A 19,975-nucleotide genomic window follows, 5' to 3' on the forward strand; every position below is an offset into this window, starting at 1 on the left:
CCTCTCTTTCTATCTTCTATCGATGTTTCCACGCTGACTGCTCTTCTGAACTTGCTAACTGCATGCCTCCCCCCCTCCCGCGGCCCCGCTGCACTCGACTTTCTACTCATGCTCATCCCTATACTGTCCAAACCCCTTATGCAAGAGTTAACCAGCATCTTCACTCTTTCATCCCTCACGCTGGTAAACTCTGGAACAATCTTCCTTCATCTGTATTTCCTCCTGCCTACGACTTGAACTCTTTCAAGAGGAGGGTATCAGGACACCTCTCCTCCCGAAATTAACCTCTGATTTTGGACACTCCTTTAACCTCTGTTCGGGAGCAGTGAGTAGCGGGCCTTTTTTTCTTTTTTTTTCCTTGCGCCCTTGAGCTGTCTCCTTAGCTGTAAAAAAAAAAAAAAAAAAAAAAAGTAAACAACAAAGGAGAAAGGAGGAGCATGCCATCCCAACCCCCAGGCAGTACAGAGTGTGATTATACAACTAAGGATACATGTGTAAGTAGCACCAGGAAACTAAAAAGATGCAATCGTAGGGCTACCCCTTCCCCCCTTCCGGTAAATGTTCAGAGTTGCCCATCTCAAAATTTGATACACTGGCTATTTATTTCGGGACAAAATATTGAGCTTTTTCATTTGGAGATAGTTTTTTTCTTCAAAAACTACTAAAAACTGACTTAATTATTGCAGTTTCATCATCCGCCGCCGCCGCCGCAAAATAGCTCGCAGAGGGTTTAGGGTGGGGGAACATATTTAAACCATCCCAACCGAACTTTACGACCTAAGAGATAACGGGGGTGTGGGGCTTGCCCCCCGTCCCCCTTCTAGCCCGGGGGGGCTGCGCCCGCCCGGGACCCCCCCCCCCCCCCACATGCATATGCGACTTATTTCTGCGAGGAGGTATTTCTCGCAACACCGGTTGCTCCGCCACCGCGGCCGTCGCTCGAGCAGTCAAATATGGCGCGCGTAAACCTTCCTTCCCTTCCACCCCCTCATGTCTACTTACCTTTTTCTGCTCAATGGTGGAATGATGGCGTCTTTTGGTGGTTCTCGGTGGTTCTTTGATGGCTAGTGTTTCTTTCTGTATCCTCACACACGCACAACACTCCCCGCGACACGCAACACAAGGGAAAAGGTCAACTCGCAACACACACTCCTTTCCATCCACTCATATATTTTCCTTTTTCTGCTCGGTGGTGGAGCGATTGTGTTTTTTGCTGGTTCTCGGTGGTTCTCTGATGTCTTGTGTTGCTTTCTGTATCCTCACACACGCACAACACTCCCCACGGCACGCAACACAAGGAAAAAGGTTAAAACGCAACACACTCGCCACACGCACACTGTCAACAACGCGAACTGTCTATCAGCTGTTAAATGTCTGTCGGTCTGGTTCTTTTTTTATTATTCTTCATGTGACTTTTTATTGTTCTGCTGCTTCATATCCTGTTTTATCGCTATCACTTCACAACAAGCCTATTTTTAGTGTTTCTATACTTTTTTATGGGTAGCCTAATGTTTTGATACAATAGATGCTGAGTTGAACTGAATTATTATTTGATTTTTTTTTCTTATTTGCGTTTATTGTTATAGTTTTGTACCCCTTAGAATTTACACAATCTACACAAATTTATAGGCATTCAGGCAAATTGTTCTAAATACTTCTCAGGCCTCGTTATAACTGTTCAACTTGCTGTTCAACTTCCTAATGCAAAAGTTAACCAGTATCTTTGTTATTATATCGGTTAGCTGTCCAACTTCCTAACGCAAGAGTTCACCAGTATCTTTATTCTCTCATCCATTATCTAGCTGTCCCTAATGCAAGAGTTCACCAGTATCTTTATTCTCATCCATTATCTAGCTGTCCCTAATGCAAGAGTTCACCAGTATCTTTATTCTCATCCATTGTCTAGCTGTCCCTAATGCAAGAGTTCACCAGTATCTTTATTCTCTCATCCATTATCTAGCTGTCCCTATTGCAAGAGTTGATAACCAGCATCTCCATTATTTAATTCATTTTAGCTGTCAAACTCCATAATGCAGGAGTTAGTCAGTTTATCAAATCAAGACAGATCATTAACTTCTTTCATTCATATAAGAAGGAAATTAATAAATGATCAAGCTACTTTGTGTTAATGATGAAGAAGCACTTGATTGAGATAGAGGGTGGAACATCTTAACTCATAATGAAAAAGTTAAAATTAACGAAAACAATTATGAAAATGAGGACTTGTTTGGGGAAGGGAGCGGAGAACAAGAACAAAAACAGGCACTGCAGTATTAGCTAAACTTTATTCATAAACAAAATAATTCTTTGTGCTTACACTGTCAGTTTGATCTGATCTCCACAAACATTCAGTGACACCTGGGAAGTTACAAGTTTACGAGAGAACGGAGATATACCTAAGTAACGACACACACACACACACACACACACACACACACACACACACACACACACACACACACACACACACACACACACACACACACATCATCTGAGAAAAAGATATACACATTCAAAGCTAACACGACTGAAGATTCTCATTTATTTCATTTTCTGGAGGTCTAAAAATATCTTCAGACACGATTAACACTTAGAGGATTGCTGGGACACATTACGACTCATATGACGATGTTTTAGAAATGGCTGAGTATTCCCTTACCCACTCTCCCCCTCCATACCTCCCCATTACTTTACCTTAAACCCCCCCCATATCCCATATCCCATTTCCCGACCCCATTTTCCTTGGTGGGGTTCTGCATGCGCTCAGCCCACCAACACTCATTACTCTGTCATTTTTTCTATCCATCCAAAATGTGAAATAGGAAGGGAAAAGACATTAGAATTCCTGTTTTTGAGAGTGTAAGTAAACTGGATGAAAGGAGCAGGAAGATATGCAGACAGAGGTGATGTGGCGGTTCTGTTCTTGTTTTGTTTTAGTCTGCACGCTGACAGTACATAGTTAGTTAGTTAGTCGGTACGTAATGTTAACGATGTCGGAGACCGAGAACGTTGGCATGTTGAAACGTTGTGCAAAAAAATATACTTGTTGCATTGAGGGCACAAAGACATGGAAGACAGGAAAAAATCAAATAAATGAATAAATAAAATGAAGAAGAGAAAATATAGAAGCCCAAAAGACACAAATAGTAAAAAATAGATAAAAAATAAAATGGAAAATAAGGAAAATATAGATCGCCAAAAGACATGGATACTAAAAATTAGACAAATAAAGAAAATAATTAAATAGAATGCAGAAATCATGTTTATAAGAAAAAATAAAAGAAAATAATGACTCACTTATGCAGCAAAAATATAAATGAGTGAGTTTCTTAGCCATGCATTAGATAAACAATAAACTTTTACCATTAATTAACTTTTTGTCCCATCAGCTCATGTCCTATTCTCCTGACTGGCTGACTGTCATTCTATAAAAAGATAAACAACAGTAATGAATGCATACAAAACAACAGCAAGAGGCAGATAAGTGGGTTGCTCTAAGTGTCAATGATACAATGCTGTCAATAAACTTTGCAAACAAGGATAACAATTTCTCTCTCGTCTTGCAGATTAATTAAAAGTGTTGCAGTCCACTAAGACAAACCCCCCCAAAAAACTGAACCATACTCTCTCTTCTTTTCACCCTCCCTCTCTCTCTCTCTCACTCTCTTTCACTCTCTTTCTCTTTCTCCCACTAGCACAATAAATAAGAACCATTGCACGTGCACCAAATAACAATGGAATGCCAGATAGTGACAATAAATATAACGACAGTGAAAAATGAAAAAAAAGCTAATAATTAAATATAAGAAAATGCCCAGAGCTTTCAGACAACCCATCATGCCCTTGGAAGAAGCTCAGACCGAACTATAAGTGTAATAACAATACTGAAGAGACGAGTTGGATCATAGATGGCACGATAGGTCCTGATTTCACGAGTGCCAATTCTCAGCATCACTCTTAGGCGCTCTGATGAAAAGGTGATGAATGATAAAGAAATTAATGTACATACAAAAGTTGAGACTAAACAGCAATTCACTTGATTATGTTGCTTTCATAATTTAAAAATAATAAATAAACACTGCTGGGCTACATAGCACTTGCTGAGCCGAGAGATTAAATAGCAACTCAACTTATTTATTTTTTGTTAATATACCTCGACACATATAAAAAATTTCAAAAAATGCTGAAGCTTCATTGGATATACTGAGCTGAAAGATAAATGAACTAGCAACTTATTGGATTATTTTCATCATTATTATCACTATGCCTCGGAACAGCAAATGAAATATTAACGCAGGCTCCATAAAAACAAATACAAGTACCTGTGAAGTCAATTAATTTCCTATACACTCACAGTTCTTTCATAACACAACAATCTCATTTCTCTTCGATACTGAACCGAGACAAACCAGCAACGCATTAGATTATTTTCATTATTATAACAGCAAACAAAATATCAGCACAGGCACAACAATACTCAAGACCTGTGAAGTGCATGAATTCCAAACTCTGACTGTTCTTTCATAACACAACAACCTGGTTTCCTTCTGGTACTAAACCGAGAGACAAACCACCAATTCATTTGATTATTTTCGTTATTATTACCGAAAACAAAATATCAACATAGGGGACCAGGAAAATGAATACCTGTGAAGTGCATGAATTCCCTACACATGCAGTTCTTTCATGACGCAATCTTGTTTTGCTTTGATACTGACTGAACTGAGAGGCAAACAAGGAACTTATTTCATTATTTTCATACATGAACTCATATGGTTATTTTCAGAACCACAAAATCAAATATCTGTAATGTGCATGACTTTCCTACACACCGCTCCTTCACTAAATCAACATTCTGGTTTTCCTTCAGTGCAACTTGACCCCAGTGATGATGATGATGATGATGAAGAAGAGGACAACATTTGAGATACACACTGGTCACTAAGCCCCTAACAAGAGACACCTGAATTTGATATATATTAGAAAAAATGGGGAATATTTAGTTTTTTTTCAATATAAAGGGGAGACATCACTGCTGTGGAGACCAGCCAACACAATCGCCTCATCTCAAGTCATCACACACCTTACATTGCCTTAGTCATCACATACCTCATCTCAGTCATCACACCACATCTCAGTCATCAAACCTCACCTCAGTCATCACACATTTCATCTCACTCATTATGCACCTCATCTCATCACATCCTTCCTTAGTCATCACACACACCCCACTCAAGTTAAGACATCTCATCTCACTCACCACACTTAGTCATCACATACTACCTCATTTCATACTCCTACAACAACTCATCACTACTAACACCTCCCTCCACACCCAGGAAGAAACATGCCCTGGGAGATGTGCAAATAAAGATCCTGATTTTAAGTATATGTGTGTTTCTCATTATTACTTTTTATTTCTGGTGTTAAGCTAGAGTGACGCCTTCCTCTACAACGGGAAGATGCCGATGTTCCTTGAGAATTAGTCAAATGAGGGTTTTAATTAGTTTTTTTCTCTCTCTTCTGTTCTTTATTGTTTTTAATGTTACGATAAAAATTTCTTGTTTCCTTGTCTTCGGTTTGTTTTTCTTTTTGTCTTTGCTTTACATTTTTGTTTTGATATGATAAAGTTCCTTGTTGATTCTTCTCTTTGGGGTTGTTTTTCATTTTAGTTTTGATATAATAAAATTCCTTGTTCATTCTTCTCTTTGGGTTGTTCTTCATTTTGTTTGGCTTTACATTTTGGTTTTAATGTTATGATAAAATTTCTTGTAGACTATTCTCTGCTTTTGGTTTGGTTTGTCTTTTTCTTTTTATCTTGCAGAACAACGGAGCAAAAAATGATTCCCAAGATGTTTCGGCCATGCTTTCATCGCCGTCTGCATCTCCTCACTACTGCTTATTTATTATTCATTATTGCCTTTATGTATCTAATTAGTTCCCTTGAGCCGTTTGCATGAGTTCTTTGGTTTCCTTTCGTCTTTCCACCTCATTTGCTGAACCTTGACATACATTGACACATCTCTAAAAAAAAAACTCACCCACTTATACACTTTCACAAACATCTTCACTCCCTTTCACTGTACCTAGTTCACCCAACAATCTTTTTTACAACAAACACTTTTTCGCGCCCTCATCCGAATCCCTTAATAAATAAGTTACACCCATATAAAAAATCTTAATTTAAACTGTAGCCCTTCACCCACTCCTTCATGCACCATTCATCCCATTCCCACACCTGCATAACTTAATAACAACCTCGCAGACCCTCACCACTAACATGCAACGCCTCAGACATCCCATCCCTTTGAGCGACCGTCAGACACCAATCCGCATCTCCGGGTGAATTTTGATTGGCCTATTCATTTGGCTCTGGCAGACATGGGCTACTGACCAATGCACAAAACGGTAAGGGTATAAATAGGCCTATATCAAACACAGGCCTCTCGTCCTCTCCCTTGGCTCCCTCATCACTTATACAGCTTCCATGCACCTCGTCACCAGTTTACACAATTCGTCTTAAGCCATTCATTCGTTTTCCTGCAGCTGCTGACAATATACGTATATAAAAGATTTTCAGGGTAGGCTTTCGTATCCTTAACCATGGAAGTGACACCCAAGTATTTACGAGGGGGAAGAGAGTAATATGTTAAGAGGAAGAGTGTAAACTGGTAACTTGGTATGTGTAAACCCTGAACCTTGAGCCTTGTTCCCTCTCTTCTCTCTTCATTTATCTTCCTTTGTCGTATTCCTTATTCTTTGCCCCATTGCACTCTTTCCAGCTTTTATCATTCACTTGCTTCTCTCTCTCTCATGTCTTCCTCTTTCTCTTTGTTTTTAACTTGTATTCTTTAACTCATTTGCTGTTTTCCATTCACATCTTTTTAACTTATGGATAAAAACCTTTGCGACTGTCACCCACTTCCTTGGCTAACATTTATTTACACCTACCCAACATCTTACTCCCCACCTCATTTGCATCTTTATCTTCTTATCAGGTCTTTCTAGCACAACACTTTCTCCTCTGTTGCTTTCTCTTCATAATTTCTCTTCACTCATCTCTTTTAGTTCTTGATCCTTTTCTTCTCTTTCTAACACATCACTTTCTATTTACACCTACCCAACATCCTACTGCCCACCTCATTTGCATCTTTATCTTCTTATCAGGTCTTTCTAACACAACACTTTCTCCTCTATTACTTTTTCTTCATAATTTCTCTTCACTCATCTCTTTTAGTTCTTGATCCTTTTCTTCTCTTTCTAACACATCACTTTCTATTTACACCTACCCAACATCCTACTGCCCACCTCATTTGCATCTTTATCTTCTTATCAGGTCTTTCTAACTCAACACTTTCTCCTCTGTTGCTTTCTCTTTGCTTTCTCTTTCTTCACTCATCTCTTTTAGTTCTTGATCCTTTTCTGCTCTTTTTAACACTTTCTCCTCCACCATTCATCACATTTTACCATCCTCAATCACTCCTCCTCTTGCTCCTCCTCACTCCTCCCCGCTATCGTCCGTCACCTCCTCATCCGTCGTGTACTCAGACTCTTCACCCTCGTCCCTGGCCACCTCATTCTCGTCCTCCTCCTCCTCATCGCTCGACGACTCCCACTGAGGATGCTCCGTGGGGATCTCCCGGGCCTCCTTCACGTCCAGCTTGATGTCCTGAGTCTGGTCCAGGCCGAGGTAGGAGTCGGAGCGAAGGCAGACCTGGTACGTGTAGATTCCTGGTCGCTGAGGAGCCGTGAACTTGAGCTGCACCTCCTCCATGTCCACGAGGTTGGTAATCTGTGGTTGAGAGGAGAGGTGGTATATACCTTTTTTTTTACATCAATGGAAACAGCTTGGAGGGTCTGCCATGTACAACTGATCACAATGTACCTTCCACAAACAGAGTTTCCCTTCCCTCCAACACTCTTAACTCTTCAAATTTCTGCCCTCCTAAACACACACCCTACCCTCCCTTCCATACCCACACACATCCTACCCTCCCTTTCCCACACCCATACACACACACACCCTACCGTCTCTTTCCCAAACCCATGCACACCCTACCCTCCTTTCACACGCACACACTCCTGCACAGAAACACACCTGCGAACACTCCACTCACCTGGTATGGCGCTGTGATGAGCAAGTGCTTCTTCCTGTCACACACGTAAGTCCACCAGTACTCCTGCTTGTCCTCAGGGAAGAAGGGGCAGTGGACCGTGTGGGAGAGCTTGGACTTCCCCTCCAGGGCCTTCTCCCGCTTGGTGAGGCCCTTCTGGAACCGCTCCCACTCTGCATCGTCATCCAGAGCATTCGCCTGCTGTGGTTTGAGGGAAAGTTTAATTACATGTTCTGACGAGTTTACTGATGAACAAGAAATCCAGGACTCAAAGCTAAATGACTGTTAAATGTTACTTAATGATGTGGACTTATGATCACCGTTGCAAGATTATCGTACTCAGAACATTGTATTTACCAGTTTCTGACCCATGACTATTGCAAAAAAACACCAACAACTAACCATTTCAATGATAACTATAAATAAATCTAGTTATTGGGGTGGAGGAGAGAGTTTTGGGGTCGGATAACAGCTAATATAAGAGCCTGAGTACGACAATCTGGCAATGCTGCTTATGATGTTTCTTTGCCAATAAGAATTACAATGATATAACTTGCGGTATACAGAACATCTTTCTGTTAACGTTATTATTTCATACAATTCATCAGCTTTCTATTCCAACTGAGAAAGACACCAGACAATGAGACAAGAGAAGGTTGACTATCAAAGTTCTGATACAACTCACCTTTCCCTGGATACACATTGTGGCATTAAAGAAGGAAAAAAAATTACTCAAGTGCCCTTCCATAATAATATATCAAGTAGAGAGAGATAAAAGAATGAACAAAGAGATGCATAGCCAGTGTATTGCATATATATATACCACCCCACACGAGAGAAAACAGTACAATCTTATCATCCATTACTAGCCATCATATTAACCCTCAGATGGCAGTGAAACTATGTATAAACGGTCCAAAATTCAGTCAGTCAGTTTTGTATGGCAGAAATATAACAACACTTCCAGATTGCGGTACAATATATATACAGCTGTCCCTCAAATAGAACAGTTTCCAATAGTACGGTTTCGATTTTGTACAGATTGTCATAGAAGATTTTTTTAGGATTTTTAAATTTTCCGCTCATTGCACCAAGTAGCCATGGCGTGAGTGGCAACACTGTTCTACCAGACTGCCATCCATGCGCATCTCCTCAGTCCATGTGTGTCCATAACATTCAGGAACACTGTTCTGCCAGACTGAAACCTATGCGCTTTCCCTCAGTCCGTGTGTGTGCACAACCTTAGCTACGCTTCTCCATTACCAGATAACATGAACATGGGACCCAAGAGACAAGCCAAAACACCTGCTTAAGCACCCCAAAGCATTCAAGAAAGGTATTCACCTTGGAGAAGAATTCAGATTTAGGAGAAGTTACGTTTTGGTATGAGTTACATTGCGTACTATTTGAGGGCCGATTGTATAGACGATAGTTAAAACATCTATTATGCAGTGTAACTATATTTATGCTACGGTCCTAAGAAGAAAGGAGGAAAAAGAGGAGAAAGAAGAAGAGGAAGAAGAAGAAAAAGAAGAAGACACGGCCAGTATTCTTAGACGCCTTTGAAAAAAACTGACGTGAGGTAAAAGTGTCTGAAAATAGTGACAAGGGACGTATGCTACTTTCTGGCAATATATAGACCATTCATTTTGGGGGAGCTACTCTTCAAATACTGCCACCGATTAAGGGTTAACTGTTGTATTATAAGAGTTTCAACACCACAAACCCACAAGCCTCGGCCCTTACCTTCTCTTCCTTGTGGGACTCCGTATCCGCCTCCTCTGCCTGTGACTCATCCGAATGTGAGGCAGACTCATCCTCATCCGTCTGCTCGCCCTTCTCCTCCACCACGTTCTCCACCCGCTCCACCTGCTGCCCGCTACCTGCTGCAACACAAGCCCCGGTCATCGCCACAGCCTTCAGCAAGGAATGAGCCTTCTGCTTCCCTTAACTCCTGCTGCTTGTCTGTCTGTTCCTCATGAGTATACTGGGCCGATTTTTTTTTATAGTTAACCCTTTTTAATGTGAATGAAAACTTGGAATAAAAACTCAATTCACAAACAATGAAGCTTTTCCAACATAAACCAATTTTTTTTAACTATGATTCAATCGGATGTTTTAATTTTTTGCCATAAGATAATGAATAAATAGAAAAAATAATGTGTGGAAATTTTGTTTCTTTAGTTAAACCTCTTTTTTTTTTTTAATTCAACAGGAGAGTTTTGGTTTTCAGGGTTAAGTTACAAACGAATAAAAAGAAAAATGCAAAAATTCTGAGGGTTCCACGTAACTTAACCTTCATGCTTCATATACCATAAGTCAGAGATCTTTCACAGCAAGAACAGAATCCAAAAAAATCATGAAGAGGCGGGATCTACCACACACAGCAAGGGACAATAATCTTTCCTTCCTCGTCTTTCACATACAAGAGACAGAGACAAAGGGAAAGTCTAACAAGCACTGCCTCCAAGCTTTCATCAGAGGGCAGAAGAGGCACCAAACAGACCTGAATGTACGGTGTGAAGCAAGGTAAATCTGAGGCCATGCTTGGGTTAGGGCGCCTGGATGCATGAGCGAGGGAGGCAGAATGAGAGGTAACCATGACAACCACCACCACCACCACCAGTCACAGGAGGCAGGGGTAGGGAGGAGGCTAACATGCAAGACAGGCGTGAGAGGGGAGTTGATAGGATGCAGTGGAGCTTGATTAAGGGCATGAAAACAGCAGAAGGATCATCCATTATGCAGCTAAAATAAGAAGTTGAATAATACGTTGAGATGTTAAAGCACTAATCAGCATATAGAAGTTAGGCAGCATTTTTGTATATACTCATGACACAAAAATCAACTTCAAGAAAAATGGCAAATGCAGTAAAAAATATATATTCCACGTCTATAAAGAAAATGCAGTCGTTGTAAGCATAAGGCAAGTTAGTCAATGGAAAACCAAAGCCAAATGAACGACATGTCAAATTTTGAGTGCAATATTCACCATGATCCAAACGGCTACAGAAAACGGAAAAAAGGAGGAGGAACAGACCAATTTTATGATTATGTTTCTTACTCTTCTCTTGACCCTCTTCTTCTTTCTTGGTGGGCGGCTGTGGTTGTGGTTGTTGCTGCTGTTGCTGCTGCTTCTTCTTCTGGGGCTGAGCCTTGGCCTTGGATTTGCCTCCCTTCTTGGGCTGGGTCTTGGGCTTCCATCCAGACTTTTTGGCCTGGGAAGATGATCGGATTATTTGTAACACTTGTGAAACTCCTTTGGTCTCTATTACGTCTTTATCATCTTTGTTTCTCTCTTTAGTTTCACACACTTGACACTCATAATCTCAACACCTGCTTTGATTTCCTGTAAAAATACTCAACAGGTGGGATTCTAGGATTCTTTGTCTAGCGATCAAACCCTTTCTTCACAGCACCCTCTTATTTTATGTCTTATTTACTTGCAAGATTATTTATATAACTTAAAAGCTGTATGCCTCTCACTGTCTGGCACTTAGTTATCTGTCTGTAAAAAGTGGTGACCTATATTTAAGTGTACTGTGACCTTACTAAGAACTAACATGTATTTCCTACACTTCCTTTGCATTCAGCCATCCTCAACCTTAACACACATACACGCATATACACTTATTTTATTCTATCGTGCTCTTGATATGAACTAACATGCCTTTCCTACACTTCCCTTACATTCAGCCATCCTCAACCTTAACACACACATACACACATATACACTTAATTTATTCTATTGTGCCCTTAATATGAACTAACATATCTTTACCACACTTCCCTTACACTAGGCCATCCTCACCCTCAACACACACACATACCCACTCCTTCCTTACCACACACACACCACCATTGCCAGATTGTCGTACTCAGAGCATGGTATTTACCTATTTCTGACGCCTAACTATTGCCAAGAAACATCAGAATCTAACTCTTTTATCGATAACTATAAATTAGTTTCATTATTGGAGCCCAGAAGACAGTTTGGGGGTAGGAACTCGGGAAATATAATCGGCTGAGTACGATAATCTGGCAACGTTGACACACACACACACCACCCCCACCAATACATACATATACACACACATAAACCAATCCACAAAGCCCCACACCCGACACAACAAAACACACTCACAGCAACAACAGCACCAGGCTCCTCTTCCTTCTCCTGCACACCCTCCACCCTGGTCTGCTCACCCTCCTGCAGGCTCTGTTCGTACACCTCCCCCATGGTGCGGCGCCGGAGGTTGACGGTGACGGTGACGATGGCCCCCGCGGTGAAGACTCCACTATCGTCGTCATCCACCACTAGCGACGGGGAAGAAAAAGAGGGAGGGATGAGATGTGAGGTACTGGTGTGTCTAGATTCCCTGCAGTTATACATAAATTTTCATATACATCCTCATTTTTTTTTGTTTTTTCCATCACATCCTGACACACCTCTTTCTTATAATAATAATCACTTCCAATCCCTTACCTCTTTTTCTAACACCCTTCCCCTTATCACCACAAATCATTCAATCTCACCACCATAATCACTTCCAATCCCTTACCTTAACCCGGTAGCAGCGACGGGCCAAATTTGTCCCATGATATAAACCCCCCCAAAATAGATGATACATAAACTGATCACAAATGCATTGATATATGTTATGAAATGGTTTATGTGAGTGATGATTTTTTCTCATTTTTTTTCGCTTAGAGGGACCATTAAGAAATATGATCCCCGCTGCTACCAGGTTAACTAGTCTCTAATCTAACATCCACACCCTCATTACCAGTCCCATCATTATCCCAACCAATCCCTTTATCACTACACCCACAGTCACCACCACTAGGTATTTAATTACCTTACAATACACAACAAACAAAGAAAATATAAAATACCTCATATCACCAATCTCTATACTACAATAATTTACCTCCATTTCTTATCTTCAATAGTCTATCTGCAACATCCTTTTCCTTATCACCAAAAATCATTCAAATTCACCACCATAATAAATTCCAATTCCTTACACACAAAACAAAGAAACATAAAATACCTCTTATATCACACTATCATAAGTCTCTACCCCACCGCGGATTTTTCAGTCACCGCCGAGTGGCTTAAAACTACCCACATGCTGTCCTGAAGACCACCCATCAACCCGGACTCTAGAGGAAACCGTCCAAGTGAATCAAGGAGGAGTTCCGGGGGGCAGCATGAGCCAAGAGAAGATGGCGCCACTATAAACACTTGCCTGCGCCATGACGGGCTGGTGCCGAATACCATCCAGGCCCCTCAAGATTTACCTCCATTACTTATATTTACTACTCTATCACCACCCTTTCTCACTCACCTTCATAGTTCACCTCCATCTCGATCTTGGGCATCCTGCTACACACGATCATGACATCATTGAATTCCTCCTCAGCCAGGGAGCGCAGGACGTGGTGTCTCTCGGTCGCAGGCAAGGCAAGGAGCTGCTCGATGGTCTTGACTGGCCGACGCTTGCTGACGAAGTGCCTGAGGGAAGAATGGGAGGGGAAGGGATGAGGAAGTGCTTGTGTTGTGGTGTTGTGAGTGTATGTATGTGTTTGTGTCATTGTTGTCCCTATCCTTCTCCTATTTCCTTTTATGCTCTTTCTTCCTTTGTACTATTTGTCTCTTCTCTTCCTTTTGTTTTCTGTCTCTTTTGGTGTGTATCTTTATTCCTAATGTGTGTGTGTGTGCTTTATCTTCCTCTTCTTCCTTTTATACTTTTTTCCTTAGTATCTTCTGTCTTCTCTTCCTTTTGTTTTCTGTCATTTGTGTGTGTTTGTCTTTATTTCTATCCTTCTTTTTTCTTTGTACCTTTTGTTACTTCCCTTCCTCTTGATTTGTCTTTTTATTGCCTTTATTTCCATTCATTTTCCTTTGTACCTCTTGTCTCTCCTCTTCCTCTTGTTTTGTCTGTTTTTTTTAAGTGTGTGTTTGTCTTTATTTCTAGTGTGTGTCTGTGCTCCTAGGGGTGTCGTGTATATGCATGTATGTGTGTGTGCCGCTGAACACCAAGCCACCCACCTCAGCGAGTCCTCCGTGACGTGGGGCAGCTGCAGGAGAGGGTTCTTGGAGTCCCAGAGCGCCTGGACGATGTGGGGCGAGAGCTTCATGCAGGCCTCGATGGTGTCCAGGGAGGGGAGGCGGGAGATGCGGCCGGCGTGGGCAAGCATGATGAGCTGAGCCACGCATGTCACCATCTCCTGGATCAGAATGGGGCAGCACCTGGGGGAGGAGGATCATTATAATGTGTGTGCAAGCGTGAGCATGAAGAGGAAGAAGGAACAGGTTATGAAAGCATGTGGAAGATAGGGATTGACAGGTACGGGAAGAAATTACAGGTAATAGGGCAGGAGCAGTGAGTAGCGGGCTTTTCTTTTCATATTTGTTTCCTTTTTTTTATGCCCTTGAACTGACTCCTTTGTTGTAAAAAAAATAAATAAATAAATAAATAAAAAAAAAAGAGAGAGAGGATGTGAAAGATAATTAGTGACAGATATGGGAAGAAATAACAGGTGATAAAGGAGCATGAGTAAGATAAGAGGTGACAAGTATGGAGAGAGAGAGAGAAAGGACAGGTAATATTAGAGCATGAGGAAGATAAGGAGTAACAGATATGCAAAGAGAGAACAGGTACCGTAATAAAAGAGAATGATTATGATACGGAGTGACAGGTATGTAATGACAGAACAGGTGATAAAAGAACATAAAATAAGGAGTGAAACGTACAGAACAAGGGAACAGGTGATCAGTGAGCTTGTGGAGGCTACAGAGAGAGAGTGGTACTATGGATACTCATTGGACAAGGTAACAGTACTACAGACACTCACTTGACAAGGTACGGTACTATAGACACTCACTTGACAAGGTATGGTACTACAGACACTCATTTGACAAGGTACGGTACTACAGACACTCACTAGACAAGGTACGGTACTACAGACACTCACTAGACAAGGTACGGTACTATAGACACTCACTAGACAAGGTACGGTACTACAGACACTCACTTGACAAGGTACGGTACTATAGACACTCACTTGACAAGGTACGGTACTATAGACACTCACTTGACAAGGTACGGTACTATAGACACTCACTTGACAAGGTACGGTACTATAGACACTCACTTGACAAGGTACGGTACTATAGACACTCACTTGACAAGGTACGGTACTATAGACACTCACTTGACAAGGTACGGTACTATGGACACTCACTTGACAATGTAGAGTCTGTCCTGGTCCAGCGTGTCGTCTGGGAGCCTCATGCGGGAGAGGTGTGCGTGGAGGAGGGAGCGCGCCTTCATGGAATAGGCGAAGCACAGAGGCCGTTCCTTGTTCTTTTCGCCGAGGTTGGGGAGCTGTTTGATGAGCTGCGGCAGTTCTATGTTGTCGGTCGGTCGCTCCTGAAAAAACGGGTGAGGGATTGTTGATGTTTGTGTCGTTTGTTGTTGTGTATGGATAGGAACATTGACCTCCTCTACATCTAACAAGGCAAGAGGTGTTAGTTAGCCTGCCACTGCTGTAGTTTTAAGTTGTGAATGAATAGGAAACTTCTTCACTCACATCCCAAAAATAGATCAACAGAGTGTATGAGTTTTGATGGAAGAAACTCATTCACTCATACCCCATAAACAGATCAATAGAGTGGATGAGTTTAGACGGAAGAGACTCATTCACTCATACCCCATAAACAGATCAATAAAGTGGATGAGTTTAGACGGAAGAGACTCATCCACTCATACCCCATAAACAAATCAAAAGAGTGGATGAGTTTAGACGGAAGAAACTCATTCACTCATACCCCATAAACAATTCAATAGAGTGGATGAGTTTAGACGGAAGAGACTCATTCACTCATACCCCATAAACAGATCAAAAGAGTGGATGAGTTTTGATGGGAGAAACGCAACCACTCACATCCCCTCAAATAATGCTGAGTAAATGAATTGTGATGGGAGAAAATAGGAGGACATGGGTTCGAATATGCATAGAGGAAGCACTGGAACAAGGATAATTTAACTCTCCTGCCATGACCATCCACAAACACACAGACACACACACGCAGCATATGAATATCAGTGCACGGAACAAACTCATAGAAGTGGTTGAGGTAAGGAGTATGTAAAGTCTTAAGGAAAAGCTGGACGAAGACATGACCTCACAAGTGTTGCTCGGGTCCAGTATACTACAATCGGGTAAATACAACTAGATAAATTCCTCTCTTTTGGCCACTCATTCCTTTTCACTTTTATGGGAGTAGCAATTAGTGGACTTATTTTCAACACTTTCTTTTTGTTCCCCTTGAGTTGCTTCCTGTACTGTAGCTAAAATAAAAAATAAAAAATCACATACCACGATCTCCGGGTTGTGTCCCTTCTCAAACTCGAGTGAGGCGGCCAGCACCATCAGGGCACGCTTGAACACCATGTGCGGCGTCTTGTGGAAGAAGTAGTAGTAGAGCTGCGTCGTGTCCAGCAGCACTTGATCGTTGGAGAATTTCGACGAGCGGTACCACCAGATGGCGACGACAGTAGGCAGCGCGATCATGAAGACGAGTCCGTACAGTCCCAGCACCCACAGCGAGTTCTCCTTCTCGACGATCCAGGAGGGAAGAGCGATACCAAAGTGCATGGCCCCGGGACCGTCCGGATGCCCATAGCGGTCAAAGTTTCTCTTGGCGTCCTCATCTGTCAGTGCTCTGTAGGCTGTGGATGGGAGGGAGGGAGGAGGGATGAGGGATGAAGGCAAGGAAGAAGGAATACAGAGACAGATATAGACCAAAAGAAGGTACGCATAAGAACATAAGAAGGACAGAACCAGGAGTTGTGACAATTGATTAGTAGACTGCGTGACAAGTGAAAATACAGAAGAAAGAGAAGCCTGAATAAGGAGAAGTAAGGAACACTATAGACATTCACTTGACAAGGTACGGTACTATAGACACTCACTTGACAAGGTACGGTACTATAGACACTCAACTGACAATGTAGGGTACTATAGAATGAAGTTATACATATTAAACAAAGAAAAGGAATGAGTGAGCATGAAGAGGAAGGAAGGAATGAAGAGACATACTATGAGTGAGCATACAGGAGTAGGAATAGATGGAGACTTTTACATATTCAAGAGAGGTGGAGAAAGGGGAGGACTGAGGGAGAGAACAGCTGGGACCTCTGCCTGCTTCTTACCCTTGTTGAGCCTCATGAACTTGCGCTCATTTCCCGTGGGCTTGTCGGGATGGTAAATGAGGGACTGCTTGCGGTACGCCTTCTTGATGTCTGCTAACGAGGAACTCTGAAAGAAAACAAGGAAGTCAACATTATTACCTAAGATGTTTTAAAATTTCAGGAATGTAAAATAAAATGCAGTTATTAGTTTAAAGTTCCAGAAGGGAGGAGACCAGCTGGTGGACTGAAGAAGATGAGAAGGGAGGAAATCAGAGAGGAAAGTCTAGGATCATCAAGAGTGGGAGAGACTCAAAACCTGACCAACCACGTAAGTGAAAATAAGGACATTAAACAAAGAAGAAAAGAAGAAGTAGTAGTTGGTTAATTCAGTAAATCCACTTGGTCATTAATGGTTCAAGACTATATAATTTCAAGTCATCATCTTAATCACCAAACATGTCCCAACTAAGCTTCTGAGGGACATGAACTAATGGCCATTCCCACCCCCCAAGTTCTGACTCACCATGCTGACCCCCAGGATGTCATAAGGGTCGAAGTTGGCATACTCGTAGTCGAACTGCTGGAGCTTGTACACCAGGATGGCCATCAGCACCCAGCCAATGATGATCAGCATTCGTCTGTGGAGGGAAGGAAGGGGAAGAGGATCAGGTTTGTGCCCCAGGAAATGTTACTCTCATCACGTTTTCTATAGTTTAGTGCAAAGATATTAGATGACTAAGAGTAGAGGAAGTCAATCTCCTTGTGAGGTTTTAAATGTCATCTTTCATCATGTTTCAGTTCCATGTCTATGATGTTAAGAGTATATACAATTTTCCTCATGTTACCCTCAAAGACAAATACCGACTTACTGTGTAGTTTTGCGAAGACCTTTCCATTTTTCTGGCTTTTTGAGTTTTGACTGTTTTCTCTGGAATACTTCACAGAAATCTCTGTCTTTCTCCTCTGTGGGGTGGGAAAAGAAAGAAAAGCATAATATTAGATGATCCTTCTGGAACTAGATATTTCTGAATCACAAGAAGCCCTTTTGGGGAATATGGAGATCAGCATGGCATCCTCTACCACCAGCATGAATTGCATCACACATTTATTGCAAAAATACTTAACATCTAATAAAACTAAATCTAACCTAGTCTAACCTGACCTTACCCCTCTCTGACAAAATACAACATGCTAAACTTCATTCATAAACTTTATACATCAATATTTTGAAGTTTCTTTAGTTTTCCGGACACTATGAGTTATTACACTGTGTTCAGAGAAATAAAATACAGCACAATGTCAGTATTTATTTCATGCAAGATTTCCATATTATTTCCTTATCAGCAGTCCTTATAACCACACCATTAGTATCAGATGATCACACATCAACTTTAGGATATGATAAGATAAAGCTGCAGGATACATTGTTGATATGGCTTTGATGCTTATCTCCACCCCATTGGCCCTTAAGCCTAGGATGGATAAAAAAAACCATTACCCCAGGACAGAAATATAACCAAATATAAATTCAAATCCATGATATTTATATACATATAGACACAGAACCAACCACAAAAACGTCTATCCTTCCCTGTGCTTATTCATACCATTGTCTGTCTAAGGAGACTAGAAACAAGAATAAATAAACAATAAAATAAGGAAAGATGATTACATAAAGAAACTGGAAGCCACCAATATATACATCTACCTATCCTGTACATACATCTATGCCTTTGTCTCTCTCAGGGTGCAAATGTTAAGAAAAAATGGGTCAAGATCTGTTTTATTAGCACACTGATATTGAGTCTCCTACTCAGCCGTAGCCTGATAAGGATGTACAGTAGGAAAAGTTGAGCAGGCCAAAAAACTTGATCAACTGCTCTTCTGGCATCATTATCTATTCTAGTAACCTTCAAACCTTATGGAAATAAATAAGAAAGAATGAAGAGATTAAAACAACTGTGTAAATAGCCATGAAGTGTGCAGTGAAAGAATACATAAATGACGAAAGAAGAGCAGTTGTTTAAGTATGAAACGAGATATCAGTGTGTTTATAATATCCCTTCCCTATTCCCAACGATTTAAATCTTTAACCCTTTCCATCTGTGATGCAGACGTTGGCGTTCCAGTATGGAAAGGCTCAAGAGGAAATGGAAGAGGATTAATCCTCTTCTAAACCTCTCGTTCCCTCTTAATCTTCTTACATTTCCTCTTAAGAGGTTCAGAAGAGGACTAACCCTTTCCAAACAGTGACGCCGTCGGACTCCTGTCGGACGCCGACATCGGCGTCACCGGAGTGAAGGGGTTAAACTTGTATTTGGTCATAGGGCGGCTTATTCATTCAGACTTTATCAAAAGTTGGAAGATATTTTTCACAACCAGTCAGGTATCAAGCCCTTTCATTAGTTCCATTCGCCTCTCCAGTCAGCTACTGGAGGTCACAGATTCAAGGGGTCTCATTAGTTTACTTCTATTGACTAAAGATCATGATTTTTCACCAATAAGTTATAACCCTTTGGAATTTCCTTCCCAATGAAGTAGTAGGAACAAACTTGCTTGCCGGTTTCAAGTCATCCCTACATACTTGCTCATCTGATGTGTTTCATGATTTTCAATAATGAACACTGCTTATGGCACAACTTTCCAGCCCATATAGTC

At 41.3% G+C, this 19,975-nt stretch overlaps 1 protein-coding gene across 5 annotated transcripts in view; it reads right to left on the reverse strand.

The window, feature by feature from the left end:
- Positions 1-2,266: 2,266 nt before the first annotated feature.
- LOC126996001 (translocation protein SEC63 homolog) overlaps positions 2,267-19,975 on the reverse strand; it is a 43,719-nt gene continuing 26,010 nt past the window's right edge. The window contains exons 2-14 of one of the 5 annotated variants that reach the window (XM_050855975.1): positions 18,187-18,280; positions 17,841-17,955; positions 17,339-17,444; positions 16,503-16,855; positions 15,366-15,553; positions 14,170-14,370; positions 13,466-13,632; positions 12,259-12,431; positions 11,155-11,332; positions 9,861-10,000; positions 8,118-8,315; positions 7,526-7,792; positions 2,267-3,966 (exon numbers count right to left, since the gene is read on the reverse strand). In XM_050855975.1, coding sequence (XP_050711932.1) covers positions 3,958-3,966; positions 7,526-7,792; positions 8,118-8,315; positions 9,861-10,000; positions 11,155-11,332; positions 12,259-12,431; positions 13,466-13,632; positions 14,170-14,370; positions 15,366-15,553; positions 16,503-16,855; positions 17,339-17,444; positions 17,841-17,955; positions 18,187-18,280 — 2,189 coding nt within the window. In that variant the 3' untranslated portion in view covers positions 2,267-3,957. Of the gene's footprint in view, positions 3,967-7,416; positions 7,793-8,117; positions 8,316-9,860; positions 10,001-11,154; positions 11,333-12,258; positions 12,432-13,465; positions 13,633-14,169; positions 14,371-15,365; positions 15,554-16,502; positions 16,856-17,338; positions 17,445-17,840; positions 17,956-18,186; positions 18,281-19,975 lie in introns of those variants that run through there. The other 4 variants (XM_050855977.1, XM_050855976.1, XM_050855974.1 and 1 more) reach the window with 4 other exon arrangements.

This window comes from Eriocheir sinensis, chromosome 9, assembly GCF_024679095.1.
Source record: "Eriocheir sinensis breed Jianghai 21 chromosome 9, ASM2467909v1, whole genome shotgun sequence".
Lineage (NCBI taxonomy): Eukaryota > Metazoa > Arthropoda > Malacostraca > Decapoda > Varunidae > Eriocheir > Eriocheir sinensis.